This window comes from Parasteatoda tepidariorum, chromosome 4 (genome assembly GCF_043381705.1).
Source record: "Parasteatoda tepidariorum isolate YZ-2023 chromosome 4, CAS_Ptep_4.0, whole genome shotgun sequence".
NCBI classification, from domain to species: domain Eukaryota; kingdom Metazoa; phylum Arthropoda; class Arachnida; order Araneae; family Theridiidae; genus Parasteatoda; species Parasteatoda tepidariorum.
The window spans coordinates 102,346,693-102,370,165 of NC_092207.1; the positions used below are offsets into that span (position 1 = coordinate 102,346,693).

The window sequence follows — 23,473 nt, forward strand, 5'->3', positions numbered from 1 at the left end:
TATATATGTATCATTTTTTAAAAAAATTTTCAATTTGTTCGAAAGCTATTTTTTATTCCTCTTTTTGCTGTAAATAATGAAAGTTTATTTATTGTTGTCGAAAAAAATATCTTTCTTGAGGTCTTTATTCTATAAGCTCGTGTCAGGATTAATCTCGAAAGGAATAATAAAGAGGAATAAAATAATGAAAAAATAAGTGAGAGATTAGATGTTATCATACATAAATCTCAACATAGAATATCGAAATTTTAAGCTCTGTTTCCGATTTTAACTATTGTAATGATGCAAGGTAACAAGTAAAAAATCCTTCTTTCTGTATCGTACACTCTGTATTCCTAAGCTTAAATATTTTTTTTTCAAGTGCTGACGATCATCTTTTCAAATCCATGCAGTCATACATTTCAATACGACAAAAATAGTAGCAAAAGCAAAATGATGATTTTCGTCAACTTTCAGGAGGGGGGGACAACGAATAAACGGCAAATTTTAAAAAATAAATAAAAGAAAAAGAGAAAACAGAAAAACATAAACAGAAGTCCGCCAATAATCGTTTAGTGAATTAAAATTTTGTTTCAAATTGAAGAAAAATCCAATGATTGTCGAAATGTCAAAACATTTTTCAATCCAGTTTTTTCTGTTCCTTTTCAAGAGCCTCTGTCATGAGAAAAAAGTATTTGATTAAACATCACTTCTAATTTCGACACAATGCAAACGAATACAGACTCTTCAGAAAAATCATCGTTAATGTTTGATGGCAACTAAAATTTTAAATATATATTTTTTTTAAATAAAAAGTCATTCTTTCATTGTATTCTAGACATATAGAGAGCTAACTTATTGATTTGTTAAAAAACAGTTTGAAATAAATACCAAAATGTATTCGAAATAGTAAATCATGCAGAAAAAAAGTTTTATTTGCTTGCCTTTTTAAAAATTGCACAATCATTCATAAGAACTGCCGATTCCAGCGCAAAAAAAAGTACACAAGGGGAGATAAATTTCACTTAACAGAAATCCGCGAATTCGTTGTCTTACAAGCGACTCTCTCTATTCTTTATTAAGCCACATTAAGCTGGAAAAAAAAATTCTTAAATTTCTTTATAAGCAATTTTTTTTTGGCTGAAAATATATTATTTGAATATAAACATTTGCAACCAATCGCAGTAATGCAGTTAAAAATTTTGTCCAAAAAAATGGCAACAAACTTTTACAATGATAACATTAGTAGTGATTACAAGAAATTTAATCAGAAAAACGCAAATCTTTTAGATAGTTAGCTAGTAAAATTACTTCTTATTTATTACTTCCTATTCCTGTTTAAATATTAATTTTTCCATTGTTTTTTTTCAGCTGATTTTTTTTTCACATGCAAGTAATCATGCATTTTGTTATGATTAACATATTAACAACATCTTCGTACATAAAATTTCAATAATTATATATTTCATCTTTTTTCTTAAATTTATAATCGAAAAAAAAAACTAAATAAATGAGAGGCTATTACGTAGGTAAGTGAGCAAAGATGATACTTCCTAGGATTATAAAAATCTTGAAAAATGCATGTTGGGAAAAATAAGATGAAAATCCTACTTGAAAACCATATTGGCAAATATTATTTATGGGCAATTTTGTTATAACAATCATCTTCCTCATGCTGTTGCGGAGGGAAGTTTCTGGTAATTCTGCAATTACTTTTCTAAAATTGAAAGGAAATATTATTGAAAAATTTTGAAATAAAAAAACTCGTTCTCGTATTTCCAGGTTATTTTCTTTTTTTATTTAATTATTTATTTATAGCACTTTAATGTTTAGTGGTTTTATTTTTTCCAATGTGTTCCTCAAGCATTTATAAATTCTTTTACATTATAAAATAAAAACAACGTTAATGTAAAAAGGAGAAAAATAACTCCACAAATCCTGGGTATGCGAGCAATAGAAATGATCATATAAAAGATGGTTCTATTCAGAGGATGGAAGTAAACCTGTTTAATTGGTATTTCTAGTGGGTTGTTTAAAACGCAAATAGTTACAATATAACAAATAAATTTATTTTTAAATTTAACATATCATCGGGGAGAGTTGTTGATACTCATCTGATTTTTATTCTCATTAATGTTTAATTATAAATAAATTTTGCAAAAAAAATTTTTTTTTTTGATTTATCAGAGAATACGAATTTATTTAAATTAATAAAACTTGCAATATGATAGTAATATTTTAACGGATGGTACCGATAGGTCCTTTTCAAAAGCGTTTATAAGTGTATATGTGAACAATATACATACTTTTTTTAATTTTCGTATTTCAACATTTTAGTTTTATGTCTCCTGGCTTACTCAGGCTGGAAAATAATCAAAGTTTTGACTGGAGATAAATTCTGCTTATAGTGGTCAGAAAGTGTTTTAAAATTGTGTTGTACTCCTGTACAGAACACCAGTGAAAATTTGAGCATTTAAAATAGTCAAGAAGTAGTCGAAATTTTAATAGCAAGAACTTTCTTTTTTTTTTTGTAGAATAATAGTTACTTATTCTTATGTTTAAATTCCAGGTTTGATTTTCTGTTAAATAAGATGTGTCTAATATAAATCCTGCAAATAAAAAGGAATTGATTCATTATTTATTTATTATTATCTTTTTAAAAATTCGCTATCCATAGAAAAAAAAAATACTTTTCTGAAGAATAAGCACAAACACGCTTTCAACGTTATTATGATTAAACTGATGCCAGTGTCTCTCAACATTTTTGGTCTGGTTAGTCGCACTTCAAATATTGTAAGAATCTGCAACTTCCACCTCTGTAATTACCTAAGCAACGCATTTGCGTTTCTATAGTTCTTAGAAAACTGTAATAGTGGTAACAAAACTATGATAAAGTTCGAATAAGAATTTTGTGTTTCGTCTTGTCACTACATATCAAAATGTGACGCAGTGTTTCCTTCTTACCAAAACAGAAAATGTTTGATTGATAAAATATCAGAAATACTCCATTTGTCAACTCTAATCCCATGTAAACACTCCCTTACATGTTTCGAAACTACATTTTTTTAGAACTTACTCGCAAAACACCATGTGAATCAGTTTACTTATGCATAGATAATTATTTAAGGTCTATGATTACTTTCATTACTGTGGGAACTACACTGAAGTCTATGGTTTTGCTAAAGTGTAATTAAAAAATGTTTTTTACAGCGAAGAATTGAGCTTTCCCCTCTCAAAATAGTCTCTAAATTTTCATTGTAATACATTTTTATCACTTCTAATTCTCACGATATCATAGTTTATTAATTTGATTTGGTTTTAAAAATAATTTGATTGTTAACGTCACACTTTAGCCACAATAGGCAGTTGACAACGGCCAGTATATCGTGTTTTGTAATGATCTGAAGATAATCCTTATCCTGAAAACAGGCGTTGCTCTATTACAATTTAGATAAAGAAAAGTAGATTTTGATACATCAAATGTTCTTAGTTAAACGCTTCTCAACTACTTATCAATTTATTTGAAAAACGAAATTAAAATATGATTTCCAGATCCAAAATCGTATCATTATTCTCTAATTTAGGATTCAATATTTTGCTGATTCATTTGTTTCTTGTTCTTTTCACCTTCATTCACTTGCTATATCAGGAATCATTTTCAGCAGTTATAGCAATTACCTTACTTCAGAAGTTATAGCTGTGTTCATCCATAATGATGCACTCACTTAAAAAATAAAACAATTTATCTGAGAAATAAATACTTGAAAAGTACAATTAGAGCACACAAAATTTATGTTTTTTTTAACTGAATGTACAGCTACAGGAGATGATGATATCATACTTTTTAAAGAATAAAAAACATTTCTTCCATTGCAATTACAACATAGTAAAAAAATTTTGCTTTAGTATAAAAATTCTATAAGAGTATTCTAATAAATAATAGAAATATTTAACGTAAAAATACACTAAATTACGATCAAAAGCAAAAATCGTTTAAAATCGCTTAAAATCGTTTCAAAATTACGCATGACCTTGTCAACGAAACAATCCTATCGATGAAATGACTATATCTACGAAATGACTTTGTCAATAAAACGAACCTGTCGACGAAACGATCCTGTCGAATAAATGACCTTGTCAATGAAATGATCCGGTCGATAAATTATCCTGTCGACGAAATGACCCTGTCGATGAAGTGATTGTCAATGAAATGAACCAGATCTAAAACTCACGTAGGAGGGAAGGATATGGTCCCTGTATCACTGACCTGTCAGCGAATGACCCAGTCGACGAAATGGCCTGTCGACTAAATGATCCAGTCGACGAAATGGCCTGTCGATGAAATGATCTGACGATGAAACGGTCTATCGATGAAGCGATTGTCGCTAAAATGAACGCGAACCGTCGGTTTTTCCTCGGAGCATATGGAACAAAATTAATCATTTTGAACGAAAACGCCTGTTCACTTAAGGCTTGCTTTTGTGAATGAATACCTTCAATTGGAAGATGTTCAACGATTGGAGTGGTCTGTGATGTCCACTGACCTTAATCTCATCGAACACGCATTGGTTGTTGTCCTTGAACGCTCAATTGGAGCTCGTAAACCAGCTCCAATGACCATTGATGAGCCAGAGAGTGCCTCGGTGCAAGAGTGTATGCGATTGCCGCTTTGAATGATAAATAATAATAATTCCTTGGTAAATAATAGAAAAGTCCGAGTCGAGCTGTTAGACATACACCCTATTAGACATGTTTTTCTCTGTAAGCTACTGTGCTGTACAAGTGACCAGTTTATTCATTTAAGGTACAAGTTGTCCATATATTTTGTACTCGCAGACATTGGTTTTATAAAGAAAGATATTTTGGATAGGTTTGGTTCCATGTGCTCTTTCTTCATTTCATTTCTTCATTTTTTTCATTTTTTTTTTCATTTCAAAATAACCTTTAGTTCCATCAATTGTTTTAACCAGTGTTAGTTAACGATTTAATTCATTATATTTATTTTATTTACATTTGTATATAAATATTCCTTACCCTGGAATAGGCACATTTAAAGGGAAATTATGGATGTGCAACAAAAAATTATATTTTATATTGTTTTATTTTGTTTTTATATATTTTAAAACATGTTGTTGTTTTTTTGTATCTTTTTATTATATTGAGTTTTAATTTTGAAAAGTGGATATTTGCTAGGATGTTTTTATGAAATATCTGAACTGAAATAGAAATCTTTTTTCTTTTCTTTTTTTTTTTTTGAAGTAAGATATTTCTACTATAAAAACAATGTGCCTTTTTTTAAATCATCTTGACGTGCGAATTCGAAATGTATATTTAGGAAATGCATATCTTTTATGTTTTAAAATGATTTTTATCGAGTCATTTATTATGAAATTGGAGGGCGTTTCGTGGGCTTGTATATTTTTTTGAACTTTGTCACAAATGAATTTATTTGAAACAACACATTTGGAACATTTTTAATATTTTACAAGTTAGAATTTAAGTGCGGAAAAAATAATAATTAACGGTATCGATATCTTATTAGCAATTTACGTAGAAAAATAGCGGGGATATTAAGTTAACAACTCCCATAATTATAAACATAAATACACTTTCATTATATATCTGATATGCCCTCATTTACTCATGTTTCAGAATCCTTTTAAAACATGAAGACAAAAACTGTGCACTTAAGAAACGGAAAATATTTAAGTGAATATAAAATAAAAACGTAGTCGAAGCCTAAAGAGTCAGAACCGATGCAGCTAGGATTGTAAATATCAAACTTGTTTCATTACCAGATGAAACAAAAATTTGAAACTTCAGCAAATCTCATCAGGCAATCAAACTGGTTTTTAAGTTTTCAATTCCACTTTCCTCAGCAACGATTCTCAATGGATCTCAATGGCATTTATTTTTTTTTCCTGGGGTAAATATTTGATTTTGATTCTTTAATATGCATTCTTTTGCCGCCTTAAATGTTGGCAAGTATCATAATCATGCATAACTGTGTCAGTAATTACAAAACACCTTTTAACACGTAGTTGTATTAAATTTATTCAACCGTTTAGTTGCCAGTCTTACAACGCATAATCTAATGCATAAATCAAAAGGGTTATTAATTTATCTTCGCTATAACAAGGTCCCCTCTTACTTTATGAAAATCCATCCAATTTAATGAAAAAACTTTTAAAAACTATTTTGACATTAATATTTGAAAATCTTTTTTAACCGAACGAGAGAAGTGATGTTCATTCCTACGGTGAACTCAATAGATTTGTAGAACAAATATTTGTATCGAATAAATGAGGGAATTTTAAATTCTTGTATTAAATGGATTTTTAATTGTGTACTTAAATTGAATTAAGTTAAGCTGTGGAAATAAATATTGCTAGTGCGTTCCTTACCTAGTTTGCTGATCTGAAACAGTAAACAAACTTTAGTCAAATTTACACTGCAATTCACTAAAATTGCTTTTTGTTAAATTATATTGGGAAATAAAACTTAATAAATGATAGGTAACAAAGTAAAAAAAGGTAACAAAGAGGAAAAATTAACAGTATAGCTAAATTTTAAATTTTCTTGCTCTACAGATAACTGAATTTCAATCCTATAAATAGTTCTACATACCTATATTTATTTTAATAAACTTAATGTTTAATGAAATACTAAATTAAAATCAATAAATAAAGTTACTCAGAACAGAGGAAAGAAAAAAACAACTGCAAGTCAATTTATTTGGACAGGTTAAATTAAAAAAATATCTGCATAAAGCTGAAAAACGCAATTTGATCTTTCCATAAAGAAAAATCAATTAAGCATTAAATTTAAAACAATTATGACAGTAACAGAAGAGAAAGCGAAGAAAACATTTTTACCTTATAAAAGGTTTATTTCCTTAGACTACATAATTCACAATTTATATAATCTATTACAATTTATATGCAATTAAGCCATCTGTTAAGATGGTTAAAGAAGGCTTGGACTTAGCAGTTTAGCTGAAACTGACATATTAAAAAAGTATTACTCAGGAATTATTTCTAAAATGCCAATTTCAAACAATCTATTACTAAAAACATTAATTTGAATGTTCAAAAATGTTATTTGGAATCATTTTGTTTCAGTAATTAAAATGACTCGTACTTAAGGTATCAAAAAAAATTTGAAAATTATCCATACGTCCTTCATACACTCTATCAATTTTTAAGCAAAAACTGAAGAAAACTATTTCTATATTAATTAAGGTAAGTGCTACTTACCCCGTTCTCCAGGACTGCCACATTTTGGAGGGTAATAAATATCAATTTGCTCAGTCATAAAAGACTAACATGTTTTAGAGACAATCACTTTAATAACGAAATATAACAAACAAAAAAGGATTAACAATTAAACATCTAATTATCGTACGGAGCTAAACATGCTTGTTCACAGATTGAGATCAAAACATCAACTGGTGGCGCTGTGGGCGCACCAAAACAACATGCGCAGAAGTGGGAATTCTCGACACACTCTTTGTAAAAAAAAAAAAGTATGGGCAAAATTTTGCTAGAAAAAGAAATTAGATTTAAAGTGAAGCAAATAAGTTATTCAGAAGTTTGTTACATTAATGAGTTCCTACTCTATCCTTTATAAGAAAAAAAATATTACTTACCTGAAATAATCTGTTTTTTTACTAGTTATTTCTTTTAGGAGCTTCTCTAAAATATATAAATATATTATATTTTCTTTTTTCAATATCAAAAAGATAATAATAAAATTGAAATATGCCTTATAAAATTACACAAAATTTTAAACAATCATTTATAGTCGAAATTTTGGAGAATGGTGTTAAATTTTTTATCAGTTGAATTTTAAAAATCAATTAATTAAAAAAATATACTTAATTAGTAATTAAAAGATAATTATTTTATTCATTAAAAATTATACATATTTCGAAACTTATATTTTATTATAAGATTTATCAAGAATCGATTAAAAATTTATTTTATCTGACAATTTTCAGGAGCGTCCCTCAAATCGATAAGATAAAAGGCTTTCATGGCTTTGGTTTGTTATTTGAAGCTGAAAAACAATAGAGATTAAGTGACAAACAGTTTCGCCTAATATTTACACAGCTTAACGTCATTTTGTGCTTTTGGTGAAAGCTTCCGTCAATTACAGGTAAATTAATACAATTGCATAGATTGGGAAAAGTTATTGTTGATCAAAAATGCTTTAAATCTTGTAATTGTTACCTAAAATGTTCTTTATAAATTCTTTAGTTGCATTTTCCATAAGAAATATTTTAATTGAACAACTTAGAAAATACTATATAAATCCAAAAATTGGTCTTGATATATAAAATTCTTTATAATTAAACTGCAATCTTTATAAGTTTGCGCAATAAATAAACTGACTTAGTCAGTTTTTGTCAATCATTAGTAAATTAGAGTAACTTTATGTATTATAAAATTAAATAATTATAACATTTTGTGTTCACGGAGAAAAAAAAATTCAAGTAAATTACCGCATTGTATGGTATTAGCATTTGTGGTAATAAAGAGCACACTAATTCTGGTAATAAAATCAAAATATATGGTATTTAAACCATTCATTTAGTAATTTTTCTATTCATATAGTGAAGGTTTATCGGAAATTTTGGTTTTCAAAACTATAGCTCTTATTAACACACATTTAGTATAAACTACGAAACTTAAAAACCAATTCAAACGAATAAAGGATTTTTATCCCATGCGTTAAGGTGTAGATTAGAATTACCAAGTTTTATCATACAATATTAAAACTATATTTTATTGTTAATTTTACCAAAATTATTACCAAAAGGTTTCTGTAAAAATTATTTAGCTTGTTGGTGTTTCCATAGAACCATAAACACGGTAAATTTTACCATATTGTGGTAGTTTTGACCCTACTTTTTTTTTCAATGCTGAAACACGTATGAAGCAAGTATTTTTACTAATTCTAAAATGATTGGATCTTATTGAGTTATTTTCAGAGTAACAACTAAATCCCTTTTATACTAAGGCATAGAAATTTTATAAAATGATATTATTGTCATAGCTTAAATTTCATCCATTAAGACACAAATTGTACAAGAAAAATAATATTTTAGCTAAGAAATGAAAGGGTTCGTATCATTGACCAAACCAATGGACTAATTTAGTTGTATGAAATTTATTTTATTTACAAAACTTTAATTCATCATAAAAATATGATTTATCTGAAATGGAATAGTTATACATTCCATTCAAAAAGTAGTAACCGTTTCAAGTTAAGGCGTGGTTTAAAGGAACTCACGCTGTGTTTACTTTATTTGAATTAATTATTTTTATAGATAACTTCAAAATCCTTGAAAATAGCAGAAAAATAAAATGAGTGAAAATTATACGTCTCAGTATTAATAAAAAAAATATTTATTGAAATTATGCATTTGACTGAAAATTTGTTGAAAATCTCTAATTTCAGCCATCTGATGAATTAAAAAGTAATTTTTTGATTATTTAATAGCAATTATAAAATAATGCATAGAGACTTACTCCGTTTTTATGAATTAAATGTTTCAGCAGGAAACTATGAAAGCGATAAGAATAAGTATTCTATTGTTCTACTTTATTCTCAGCAGCTGGTTACTAGCATTGTAATCATTCCACATGATTGCTCTTGCGAATTTGGATTCTTTCATAATTATTATTATTATTTTTTTTTTGGTTATTAATCTATGTAACTTTCATTCAATTTTAAAAAAGCTTTCTAAAAACATATGGTAAATATTTTAATATTAGGGTACCTTTTTTTTTTCTTAGTGTTCATAAAGTTTTCAATTACATATTAACTCTTTCATTCCGGTAGGGTCTGAGATTTTGAGTTCCCCTGTTACGGCAGTTTTCAGAAGGAAGGTTTTTCACTTGAACTCGACCACGGNAAATAAAAATTAAGGTAAAGATTCATATTTTTTGATTTGGGTAACAATGCATTGCAATATTATTTGGTAACAATATTATTTGGTAACAAAATGTCAGGGTATAAAGAATCAATAATTTTGCTGTGTGTACAATTTATTTCCTTTTATAACCGGGGTTGAACAATAGACTCAATTCTGAGCTTACGACTTTCAATGTTCAACTTCGTAACCTTGCAATAACTCAGAAAACAAGAGAACTCCAGGATTAAGAATTCTAGCAAACTAGCCTTCGTGGTTCACTTTTTGATGTGACTAACCCGCATTTGAGTTACAAGGAGAGAAAAACCGCGAAAACCTCCCACGGTTAGCCCGCCTGCAATGGGGTATTTTTATTTGTAGTTCATGGCTGATAATATTTAAAACTAATGGTAATAATAAAATAATAGGAACAATTCCACCATTATGATAACAATTATTTCTAATTTATTTTGTAACAAACAAGTCTTCTGTTTGTTAATAAACATAAATTTTATGTAGCCTAATTACTTCAAAAACTCAACCCCTTAATTTATTTAGTTTAAAATGATAAAATAAAACAATAAGTTATCCAATATAAATTTTAAATTAGCCTACGTGGAAAGGTTAGAAAAATTTTTGTTCATTTTAGTAGTATTACGTTAAAAATTTTTTTAAAAAAAGTCGAAAAAGTGACCCAGATTAAAAAGGCCGCAACTGGCCACTGTCTGGTAACAAATTTCTTAATTTAGCCCTATATTTATAAAATCTTAGAAAAATTAGAATAATTTCTAGGATATTTATAACTTTTGTGTGATCTAGAAACAGAATGCCGCAATCGATTTGTGTCCAGACCACACAAAAGTTAAAAATTTAAAAAAAAAAAAAAAAAGTGAATAAAAAGAGCTGAGTAAATTATAGGGTGATTTTATACCAAGTATATGATATTTCAGCAGTTTCGTTGTGCAAATTCAGCATATTTTTAATGAAGTTTGAAAATTATTTATATACACGAAAATTAATGATTGTCATAGTTTTATTTATATTGAATAATTTTATATTTTCTTCTGCACTTTCCATCAAAATGTATAAGTATAGGTTATAAGACAACATTATAATACATTTCAATAGTTAAAAAAATTTTACTAGTTATTTAAAAAAATAACTTTAGTTTAAAATATTTTAAAAAAATCTGGTATGTCATTTTAAATGGTGAAATATATTTCCATGATAGATCTTTTACAGTGACAGATTTTTTACCGCTCGATGAATTTAATTCCCAAGAAGTTAGAAGCGCTGTATGTTTTGAAGTAAGAAACAAATACCTCAAGGATTAGTAGGCAAATTGCTCCAACCAGAAAGATCACTGCAATACTTTTGACTGGAAAACTTTGTAAGAGAGTCAAACACAGTCTTTATGAATTACTCTACTCTTGTAGAAATCGGTTTAACATATTCTAGGGCCTTTTTAGGCAACTAAGTCTTTTAAAAAATGTTTTTCTGAGAGGAAAACACAAAAATTAAATTACCTTTATTGGTATTAATACAGAGAAAAAAAGAACTTTGAATAGAGGTGTTCAAATTCAGATTTCACAACATTTAAGTGATACATACATATTATATATAGTTTGAACAGTTCTCAAGACTCATGTGACAGAAATTAATTGTCAACGACAACAAGTAAGATTGGCAGTTTACCACTTCATTCAACTAACTGATCGTTCTCTACCAGTTTTAGGCTAAGCACAAATATTTTACTGTGGCATTATTTGCATTGGAATAAGATTACATTACATTAAGACAGAAACAGAGTTTTGTATATGAAAAATAATATTCTATTTAAGAAATAAAAAGGTGCTTATATGCAAAATGGGTCAAATCAATGGACAAATCATTTAGCTGTTTTATTCATTACATTTGTTTTATTTTATTGACAGAAATTTTAACTTTTATCCTTCAACACAACATATGATTAATCTCAAATGGAGTAATTATGCATTATCAAAAAGTTGAATGTGTCAACAAACGTTTCAAATTAAGAAACTATTGATATTTTAAAAATTTCTTAATAGAAAGTGTTAATTCTAGTTCAATTACTAATATTTTATAAATGTCTTCACAACCCTTGACAATAGCAGAAAAATAAAAATAACGTAAAACATCCGTCACAGAGTTAATAAAAAAATATTTAGTGAAATAGAGCTTTTACGCACCACTATTTATTGAAATCTATAATTAGTTTATAACATTACTGTTTTTATGATTGGTTTATAATATTGAACACATCTTATTCTTTAACAGCATTATTGTTTTATGTCAGTGTTCATTTCATAAATATAACTCGTACTTTAAAATAAGCCCAATATTTTCTTAAAGTATTTTGTATATGAAAATAAAAAATAAATCAATTTCATTTAATTCAAAAGGTTAAGTAAAAGTCGAAGTTAAAACTATAACGCAATCTGTCGTATCTTAAGCAGCGTTGCAGAAAACAGCATCGCGCTGGTCCCTGAAGAAAACTCTTACTTCAGAAGTATCCTTGACACTTTAAAGTTGACCAACGTTTCTGTCAAATTTCGTTTCTCTGCCATACTGGAAAAAAATGACGCAAGAAAGCTGTTTTAGAATGACTAAACGCTTCAATGCTGCATCACATAAATAAGCAGTTTCATTTTCTAAAGTGAGTTCGATATGCTGTGGAAAAATTTTTCTCCGTTTTTTTTATACTCAGTTTTAAGGTGGTACTATTTGAAAACACTTTTCCATCAGAAAGCTAAAGCTGTCTTAAGGATTTATTTGTGATTAAGGGTAAATAACGTTTTAAGCTTTCTTTATTTCTCTGTTAACGTTAATATTTTAATTCTATTTCACATCATTTAGATGAAAAAAGTTATTTTTTTACAGATCTTTAAGCCTGATAATATATTTACAGCAGTAATTTTAATTGCTGTCTTATAATTTCTTATATTATCATCATATTTTTCGTCACATGTGTTTTATGGTCATCATTTTTATTTTATTATCAAATATTCTTGCTCTTCAATTCCATAATTATTATCTTTCTTTCCTCCAAGTCCTCCAAATTCCCATAACAAATCAATGCCTCTGGGGGTACTGATCCAGGAGTTTTCTTATCTTCTGGATTGGTTTACAAATTACAAGGCTACGGAGTTGAGCATTAGTAGTTCTTATCCCAAAATTGGGTCTGCTGTTCAAAGACGGTTATAAAATAAAATAAAATTAAATATCGAAATAAATTTTTTTAGCTGATCTATTTATCTCATAAAAATAAATTCAACAATTTTCAATTTACAATTTTCAGTTTTATAACTTCATGGGAAGTGAGAGAATAAGTTATTCATCAAATGAATTTAATCGGGCTGAGGACTTTGCCTAGACATATCAAAGTCCCAAAAGATATCCAAGATTGGAAATAAATAGAATACACAGTTTTTTTTTCTTTCCAACTAATAGATTTTTCTTCTTATTGAAACACAAAGTATATAAGATGGGTTATGTATGGAATAGTACGTAAGTCAAATGAGTTGCACAGCTTTTCTGGTTCATTCGCACTCTTTTATCGAAATAATTCATTACCATTTTGCATAAATGTGGCTGAATTTTGTTGATGCAGAGTTGAATCACTTCCTCCAATGCACGGATGGACGTAAGCTTGTTAACCTTTGACTTCAAATAACTCCATAGAAAGAAATCCAATGGTGTTAAATCACGTGATCTAGAAGGCCGATTCTGATCATCGAAACAAGATAACACACGGCGAGGAAATATCTCATCGAATTACAGCAGTCAAAGTTTCATTATTTTTTAAATATTGTTCAACAATTAATAAGTTCTTTCGTGTAGTGCTATATTTTAAATAACCCTATACTGTCAGTAACCCCATAGTTGTCAAACTGAATTCTTTTTCTGGTTGATGCAAACACTAAATTAATTAATTTTCGATTGAATTCAAATCTTGGGTAGATTTTGGGACATCCTTTATTATATTCTTCTGTTTTAAAACATTATTTAATTTTGAAATATTGCAACTAGGTATTTCCTGAAATTTTCTGATTTAATATTTAAAATGATTTACTCCTAAAATCATTTTAAATATTAAATCATTTTTCTACTTATAGTAAATATTAGGTAGTTAAAAAATTTCTGCAACACCCTTACAGCATCTCTAACTCTAAAATCTCGCATCTCTAAGATCTCGTTTATCGCAATAACGAATAAAAATCGGAAGTTCAGTTTTTTCCGAAGTCATTTAGAGCTTATTAATGAAAGTTTAGACTAAGAACACCAAAAAAGGTGATGTGTGATGGAGAGACTGTTTATGACTTGCTGATGCGACATGATCTTCTGGACTTGGTCTAGGACTCTAGACCATCGGGATAAGCAACAACAACAACACCAAAAAAGAGAACAAAAGGAAAATTCATATAAAGTTGTAATTTTCGCAAGTGTTACTTTCTTAACAAACCTATATTCTAAATTCATTCTTAACATAGCATAACTATAATTAAATCAGTGCAACATAACTAATAAATTGACTCCATAGATTACAAATTAAAAATTTGATTACTTTTTAATGTTTTTAAAACTACTAGCTTTTCATATGCGTGACGATAGAATCCCGTAATTGACATATCTACACCTTTCCCATTACTTAGAATGAACAATTTTGACTGTAGTTCCGAAAACGATGCAAATTTTGATTGGTTCCCGACAAGTAGATTTTGTTGTTATTTCATAGCCAAATCAAATTATCGTCACTTTAAGTTTGACTTAAACTTTAACTGACACTTTGCGCTGATTGATATCACAAGTTTCAAATAGTTTCTTGATCGTTAAATTTGGAATTCATCGTCAATAAATATTCCAACTAACAAAAGACTGTAACTACACCGCTGACAATATTGACAATATTGCAAGTTTCAATCGTTCTGTGGCAGTTACAAAGAAGAATTAGATTTCATATTGTCAAAAGAGCAGCTAAAATAAACAAATTTGTAACTGTGTGTTTGAAGACAATATAAGCTTTAATGCTGCCCAACAGACAGTATGTATTGTCTTATCATCAATTGAAATTCCGACTATTTAGTGTGATAAATTTGCAATTAGTGCCTGATGACAATTTTACTCACAATTGTTTTCTAAACGGAGCATGCAAACTTTTTCGCCATTTAATCGTGATCGAAATTTTGTCGTCTTTCCGTAAACAACCAAGCAAGCAGATAAATAAAAAAAAGTAAAGAGTAAAATAAAGCTGCAGTTTTAAAACCTACATTATTCGAGTGGTCCAAAAACGAAAAATATTTCGATTTTTGTCTGACCAAAAACAAAGAATGAATCACTTTCATAATACAACTTCATCATCACCAACCACTCACTTGTCTTTCGAAAATGATGCACAAACGTTTTTCGTTTTTGGTCTGGTCTGGCAGAAATAATCTTATTCTCACCGTTTAAACTCACTTAAGAAGCGTAATCATTAAATTTTGTTTATTTAATTTCATTTGTATTTCTTTAATATATGCCAAATAATTTAAAGTAACTGAAGCGAAATACTCATAATTTTTATTAAAATATTAATCTATATAAACTCATGTTTGTGAAAATTGCAACACCATGAAGGACTTACGCGAGTGAGCTGAAATTTTCAGGAAATGCAAAGTAGAGCATGATATGCAAATGATTAGAATTTCAGACCCGTAGTGCATGCGTATGCTGAGCAGCGCCCTCTGAACGGCGGATGGATCCGAATAAATAGACGACTGTAGCCTAGCGAGTATGGTTATCGGTGGTTATCTGCTAGTGGTAAATGTCAGCTTAGTCATTACTTATTCCTATTCGACGAAAGAGAGCGAGATTTCAACAACTTACGGAGTTTAAACGGGGGAGAATCATCGGCCTTCGTGAAGCTGGATTATCTTATCGTGCAGTAGCCGCTCGTGTGCAGCGTAACAGCAGCACAGTGATGCGTGTTTGAAAGCAGTGGATGGACGAGTGTCGGACAACTCGGAAATCCGGGAGTGGACCCTGAAATGTCACGTCAGCTCGCGATGATAGACACCTGTTCGGCGTTGCGCTAACGGACCGTACGGCTCCCTCTAGACAACTGGCAGCACGGTGGTCAATAGCTACAGGTGTTTCATTGTGTGCTTTATCAATTCGTAGACGTCTGCTGCAGCGTGGACTGCGCGCAAGGACTCCTTTATACAGGATCCCCCTCACGCTAAACCTTCGCCGCCTGCGGCTGCAATGGGCCAACCAGCATAGGGACTGGCTTGCTGATTGGCAGCGTGTCGTGTTTTCTGACGAATCTCGCTTCAATTTGTGGTACCATGATGGCCGCATTCGTGTCAGACGCTATGCCGGTGAACGCCATCTTCCGGAGTGCGTTATCGAACGCCACAGTGGACGAACACCCGGAGTTATGGTCTGGGGTGCCATAGCATATCATGGACGATCTCAATTGCTACGAATTGTGGGTAATCTGAACAGCAACCGGTACATCAGTGAAGTTCTACAGCCCCAAGCTGTTCCCTTCCTTCAAGCCTTGCCAGGTGCTGTATTTCAACAGGACAATGCCCGCCCTCATATTGCTAGGACTGTTCAATCCTTCCTTGCATCGCGACAGGTACAACTTCTTCCTTGGCCGGCGTATTCCCCGGATATGTCGCCGATTGAACATGTGTGGGATTTCGTTGGTCGGCGTCTCGCTCGTAATCCTCGTCCTGTTGCTTCTACAGACGAACTTTGGGTACGCATACAAACAGTATTGAATTCTCTTCCTCAGACAGACATTCAAAGTTTGCTTGACTCCATGCCATGTCGTGTAGCAGCACTTATTGCGGAGCGTGGTGGTTACACAAAATACTGATTTCGATCTCTTGTTATTGTTTGTTTGCTTTGAAAGTTTAATCATTTATTTGTACCACTACCACTCAACTGTGTATTAAATTTCATTCAATTATGATGATTCCTTCATGGTGTTGCAATTTTCACAAACAAGAGTTTATATAAAAATGAATGTCTGTGAGTGTGTCCTTTATAGACTCATAAACCATCAGACCGAAAGTTATAAAATTTGGCATGCAGATAGTTCAAAGCACGAGGAAGGTCACTGTCAGCATCAGAACATTCAACAAACCGTTCGAGCGCGAAGAGTGGAAAACGAAATAAAATTTCCTGATCGGTTAAGTGTCATCCATTGTTTTAAATTTTAACAATTCAATTTATCATTTATTTTAAAGATAATATCAGTGATAATTGCTACTTCATAGCTCTATTTGATCAAAAAATAGTTTATTGCACGTCTTTAAACATTTAATTATTTTATTTTAGCTATGTCAGATAAATTCAATGAACATTACGTGGTAGAACGCGTGGTCTACGTCACCAAATTTACAATTTGTCTCACACCAAGTGCTTTTATTTTTTTTATATTAATTTTTTTAAACTTGCTTCTAAAAATATACTTATTTAAAACCAACGGTAATGGAATTCGCGACAGCTTCGAACTATAGAGGGCGTTGTTGTATGAGACGAATACCTGCGATTTCTATATGCACAGTCACTCAGTTACTCTGGAGACGCCTTTATTGTAACGTGTAGCATTATATCGTTCCTTCTTTATTGTGGCTTATTAAATTTTAAAAAAAAATGTTTGATATTCTTTCTTATACAAACGATATTAATAAAATGGTTCCTCTTTTCTTTTAGAGAAGGAACGTCCAAAACACATCGAAAGAATATATTTGTAAATAAATAGAAAAAAATATGTATTTTCTTATTAGAGTTAAAACCTAATACCTGAGAAGTAATTTTACTAAATTTAATGATATAACTTGAAATGCCTATTTAAACTTTACGTTCCATAGTTTTACGAATCATATTACTTCAAACATTAAAATAAGCAAAAAGTATACATAAGCCTCATAATTGCATGTAACTTAATTTTGTAAAAAAAGTTTTTTGACAGCAATTTTTATCAAAAAATTTTAAGTTTCAATAAAAATCATTATTTAGAAAATAAAAAACGTAAAATAAAGAATGCTTACTAAACAAACAAAAAAACAATTCTAAAAATTCCTCACATTAAAATAAAAAACTTTCATGCTTTTTGTTTTTGTCTTTTTTTATTCATATTCGGACGTAGAAAATCATTGTATAGAAAATTATCATCAAATAAGAAAAAAAATTATTCACAAGTAAAATTTTTTATTTTATAAATTATAACACTTACCTGCTTTATAAATCCGGAGAATTCCGAATGAAATGACCTTTATTTTCAAATAATATGTACATAGATTATCCCTTCATTACTTTTAGATAACATACCACACAACAAAATTTTATAATTGAAAGATCTCGATATGAATTTTAATATGTAGCTTAAAAACAGAATAGCGGAATTCTAGTTGAAATTATTCTTTCAAAACTAAAAAATACTTACCACGAAAACGATAAAAATTTAATAATAATCAGCACAAATGATACTATTTCAAGTAATTCGGATGATTCTTTATTGTTTTTTTCCGAATTATATAAATACAGAAATATATACTATTCTATAAAAAAGAAGAATATTCTAAAACTATTACAGTTCTGTATTCACATTTATACATTGGAGTGAAGAAAGCAATGTTGTCTTCTCTTTAATTCGTAATGAATTGAAGATCAAAAAAAAATGTTTTTTATATCAGTACACACATCTGTAACAGTATGGGATCCCGAAATCGGAAGTTATCAGTTGCAAGTTTGTTGATAATAGAAAGATAAAAATTATTGAGGAATTTTTCTTCAAATGCTTGGCGTGTTCTGTTCTTGAAAGATTAACTAATTCTCTGGAAAGTTTTTTCAAGTTCTTCGGTCTTTTATTTCGGGAAATTTTGCTTCTTATTCGCTGCTTAGAAAAAGGCATTTGACTCTGCCAATGATTCCGATGAAACTGAATTAAAACTTAATAAATAAATGCCTGATATTTTCAGGCTCCCACTAGAGGGCAAACTCTTGCGATCACGAATAGAAAAAAATTATGTATACAAAATCAAAATTAATGGGAAAGTGGTACTTATTCGTTTAGGAAAGGGATGGGCAAACTACGGCCCGCGGGCCAACTGTGGCCAGCCGGAAGGTTTTATCCGACCCACGGATAGAATTTTAACTTGCCGATCCGTGGTGAATATAAACAAGATACATTATACATCTAAGGGAGAGTCGGGTAGCCCATCCCACTTAAAGAGTATTGCTTATATTTCTGCATAATATTGAGTAATAATCAATATTTTTGTATGTTTCTATTGTTTTACCATCTAATTAAATAATGCAAAAAGAATAAACAGAAAAAGAATAGTTTAACTTAAAAAAAATAGAAATTTAAAAAAACATGTTTTTTAGCTCTTTTCAAAATGTGTCGGGTAGCCCCTCCCGTTACAAAAATTATGTTTTTTGACTGTTTTTTCAGGTGTAAATGAAATTGACCAATGTATTGACAACAGATAAACCTCATTATAATTTTTATCACAAAATTATTTTATTTATTACATATTTATATACTTTTAGTGAATTCTATCTTTTAATAACAATCATTTAATAACAACAATATTTGTTGTTGAAAATGCATATAACATTCAAATTTGAAGCAATAAAATAATAATCTTTTCAACCGTACATTTATCGACGAAATAAAATTGGGCGTTGATACCCGACATTTATGTGAGTGGGGCTACCCGAAATCCATTTTTTTTGTTAATTTGTAATTACTCGAACAATTTTTCACATATAAACTTCTTTCTTTGTGCAAATTAAACTTAAGACTACATACTTTAATGCTGTATTTATAGAAAAAAATATTTTTTTAGTATTAAAATGAAGTTTAATCGAAACATTCAAACAATTTTTCTTAATTTCCTGACTACTGTATTCAACATATTTTCAAAACTATTGTTTACCATGTTAACAGCTGCATGAATACTTGAAACTTTGAAAATAATCTTTTTTAATATAACAATTAATGTCCGATGGTCCATTGACTTGAAAAATATTCCATACATATGAAATTGACTGTGGGCGGGACTACCCGACTCTCCCCTATATTTTGTCTACTTTGCTTAAAGCTATTTTTGTTCTTTCTTTTTTAACAAAGTACTGATGGCCTTTTTACTTTCTCTATTGATGGAATTGATGGAAATAGTTAGCACAGACAGTTTCAATGGGTTAAATGTTGAAAGCAGAAGTTCTTTATAGAATAGCCGCAGATTAGCTCCAACGAGCATTTGTCTTTCTCGAGGAGCAGACATATGGAATCTAACATAGGTGAATTGTGCTTCCCATGAGGCAGACAGCCAATTTAAGCTCCAACGAGCTGATTTTTCTGTCGGTGTGAGTTCTAACATTATTTATTGCGTGTGGAGAGATTGCACACTATTGTTGTTTCAAAATATACCAAAGTTTGAGTTTTGCAAATCATTACCAAAATCTAGTTTCCAAAATTTAATATCTCATGCCCAGAAAATCAGTGCCATGTTTGCTTCATCTTATATATGTGAACAAGTGTTTTCAACTATGAACCTTAGAAAAAATCATTTCTGAAGTAGACTAACAGACAAGCATTTAGCCTCGTTACTTAAAATAAGCACATCTCACTTCGAGCCTCAATATAAGGAACTTTTAAAAATGAAATCGCAATTTCATTCATCTCATTAAATATTTAAATTAAAACTTGTATATCGTTTTTTTATTTTAGAAGTTTTAACTCAACCCATCAAACTTTTTTTTCTCGATTTTTTGCCATCGTCCAAAAAAGTTTGCCCATCCCTGGTTTAGGAGAAACATAAAAAAACGACACCAATGATGCTTAATTAATTAAGTTAAGCATATTAAAATAAAAAAAGGCTATGTACTAGCTATGTATATAGCTCAAAGAACCGTAAGAAATCGTCATGCTATCATTGACGACAATGATGTTTAATTAATGTTGGTAATCTATATTAATTGAAATTTTAAAAAAAAGTAACTTCTGAACTAAAGAGCAAAAATAAGTAGAAAAGATACTTATTCGTGTTTTGGGTAACCGTAAAAAATCTGCATATTATAATTGACACTAATTTTAAATTAATATTGATAATGTGTATTAATTGAAATAAAGTACAATAAGCTATGTGATAAAAAGTCAAGCTCATGGAGGAAAGATTTATTGAAAATTTGTTTAAAAAAACAGTAAAAAATCGTTATTCTCAATGTATCACTGACGGTGATGAGTACTACTGGTATTTTATGGCAATTGGCGAATTGGTTTTGATAAAAATTCTGCAACGGGTTTTGCGTAGTTTCGGAAAACATTTTTTTCCAGTGGTAACTAAGATAGTGTTTTAATATTTTAATGAATTTGAATTAAAAGAACATTTTCCCACCAATACTTATTAATATTTTAACACTAAATTAAAGGCGAAGGTAGAGAAATGGTCATGCTCCAAAATCCGTATGAAGTTCTAATTAAAAAAATTCGGCTTTAGTTGGCTGCCACTGATAAATACGCATAAACTCAAATATTGATGTGTTATGCAATAAGTACCAATTATACTAACTGCACCAATCAGTTTTAATACGGATAGATTTGAATTAAGTGTTTAACAGCTCCTCGAAAAGGTATATGTGCCTGTGAAAATCACTTAATAGTGGTTAATTTTAACTATCATGAATCGGCTGGGAGCAATGCCATCATGCCAAGAGATGCTAAATACATTTTATCTTTATTCCAATGGTATAAATTACAAACAACGAGCTAGGCTTACTTCAAAAACGCAAGGCTACCAAAGAATACAACATATAACATTAAATAAAAAATATTAAAATTATTTTAGCTATATTAATTGAAGAACACGTGTATCTGAACTATTTTATTGCCGATTTATTAGAAGGGGGCACTAATAATTTATTTTATGTACCACTACCTAATTTTAAATAAAAGTTATGCAAGTATATTAAAAACTAATATGGATCAATTATGTTAAGATAAAAGTGAAAACAAAAACAGCTCAGTTACAATTAAACATACCCATATTGATGCAACCACTTTATCTTATTTTCTATAGTTAGTTAATTCAATTAAAAATTTCATTCACCTGGTTCTTCCATCAAGCTCTTTAATTGTGTCCGTATATGCCTTTCAACTTTTTCAGCATCATTGCGTCGTGTTTCTCAGTACTGATTTATTGATTCTTTTCTCTTTTTTTTTATTCTCCCGTGCGAAGAACGGGTATTCAGCTAGTTATGACAAATTTTAATCTTTGCAATCTTTGAAGAACATAAAACGTTAATGTTACATACCGAATTCGTAAAATTGATGCATGTCTCGAGAATATTTGGTGAACATAAGTTATCTAGGGATAAGTATTATGGTACAAAATCTTAAGTTAATGTAGGAAAAAATCTTTTCCTTAATTTTTTTTCTTCTTTTTTTAACTTTTGTTTGCTTAAGCAAATTTTTCAGTATTTACGAAAACGATAGTAAAGACTCATTCTAAAAAACTTTTGAGACGCTAAACAACTATTAAATTTTAAGAACAGAATCCAATTACAAACGATAGATATTAGATTCTGTTCTAAAGCATCAGTCACAAAAAAAACGAAAGAAAATGTATTTATTTAACACAAAAAGTTTGTTACAAAATGAAAAGTATTTGTAACTGAAAAATCAAAACTATTTGTTTTTACTGTGGAATTATTTCTTGTTTCAGTTCGCTTAGAAAGAAAAATGGCTGCCATTCCGTCAAAGAATGATGATGTGAAAAGCAGAATCTCAAAACTGTTTTTTGAGGAATCCCTTTGTGATGTGACGTTTTTGGTCAATGATCTGTCTCATCGATGCCACAAGCTAGTACTTGCCAGTGGAAGTAAAGTGTTTGAAGCCATGCTGTACGGTAAGATGGCAGAAAATGAAAGTGAAATCCGAATACCGGATGTTACAGAAACAGGATTTCGCATAATGCTTCGGTATAATGTAATATCATGTTTATATCCTCAATTTTAAGTGATAATTTTGAGATATTATCATATTTGAGATATCTGCGACATAAATTGCACATTAATATAAATTAAATTAATATCATGCCTTTATGAAACTTTCAAAATACTATGTCATCAAGTTAACATAGTTTGTTTACCATAGATCTGATTAAAGTGTAGAATCGGGGCTCCTTGTTTTGGCAACAAATTTCAATTGTAAAATTTTGACTAAACTCAGTTTCTGGTAACCATGATATTCTTTTCAAGCTGTCTCTGCTTTTAATGAGGTCAGCATCGAGTTACCACAATTTCTATTTATCGTAATGTGATTGGTTCTTGGTTTATTTTCTTTATTTTCATTCGCATTCCTATACCAATAGGAACCTAATCCTCTTGGTTGCATCTGTAACTGATTAATCATTTATGAATTTCTAGTGGACTGGTAACTGAAATAACGTCTGCTTAGACATCTCAAGAGGACATCTTTGATAAAGTGCACAGCTTGGTTCAAAAAAATGGACCACATTGATTGAGTAATAATCTTTAGAGTTGGCGAATGCAAGC

General features: G+C 29.7%; 1 protein-coding gene across 1 annotated transcript in view; it reads left to right on the plus strand.

Annotated features, from left to right (window-relative positions):
- Window positions 1-23,473, plus strand: part of LOC107441231 (BTB/POZ domain-containing protein 6-A) — a 29,621-nt gene that overhangs the window by 724 nt on the left and 5,424 nt on the right. The window contains exons 2-3 of the mRNA XM_016054410.4: window positions 7,979-8,136; window positions 22,642-22,897. Of these exons, the coding sequence (XP_015909896.1) occupies window positions 22,659-22,897 (239 nt within the window). The 5' untranslated portion in view covers window positions 7,979-8,136; window positions 22,642-22,658. The remainder of the gene's footprint in view (window positions 1-7,978; window positions 8,137-22,641; window positions 22,898-23,473) is intronic.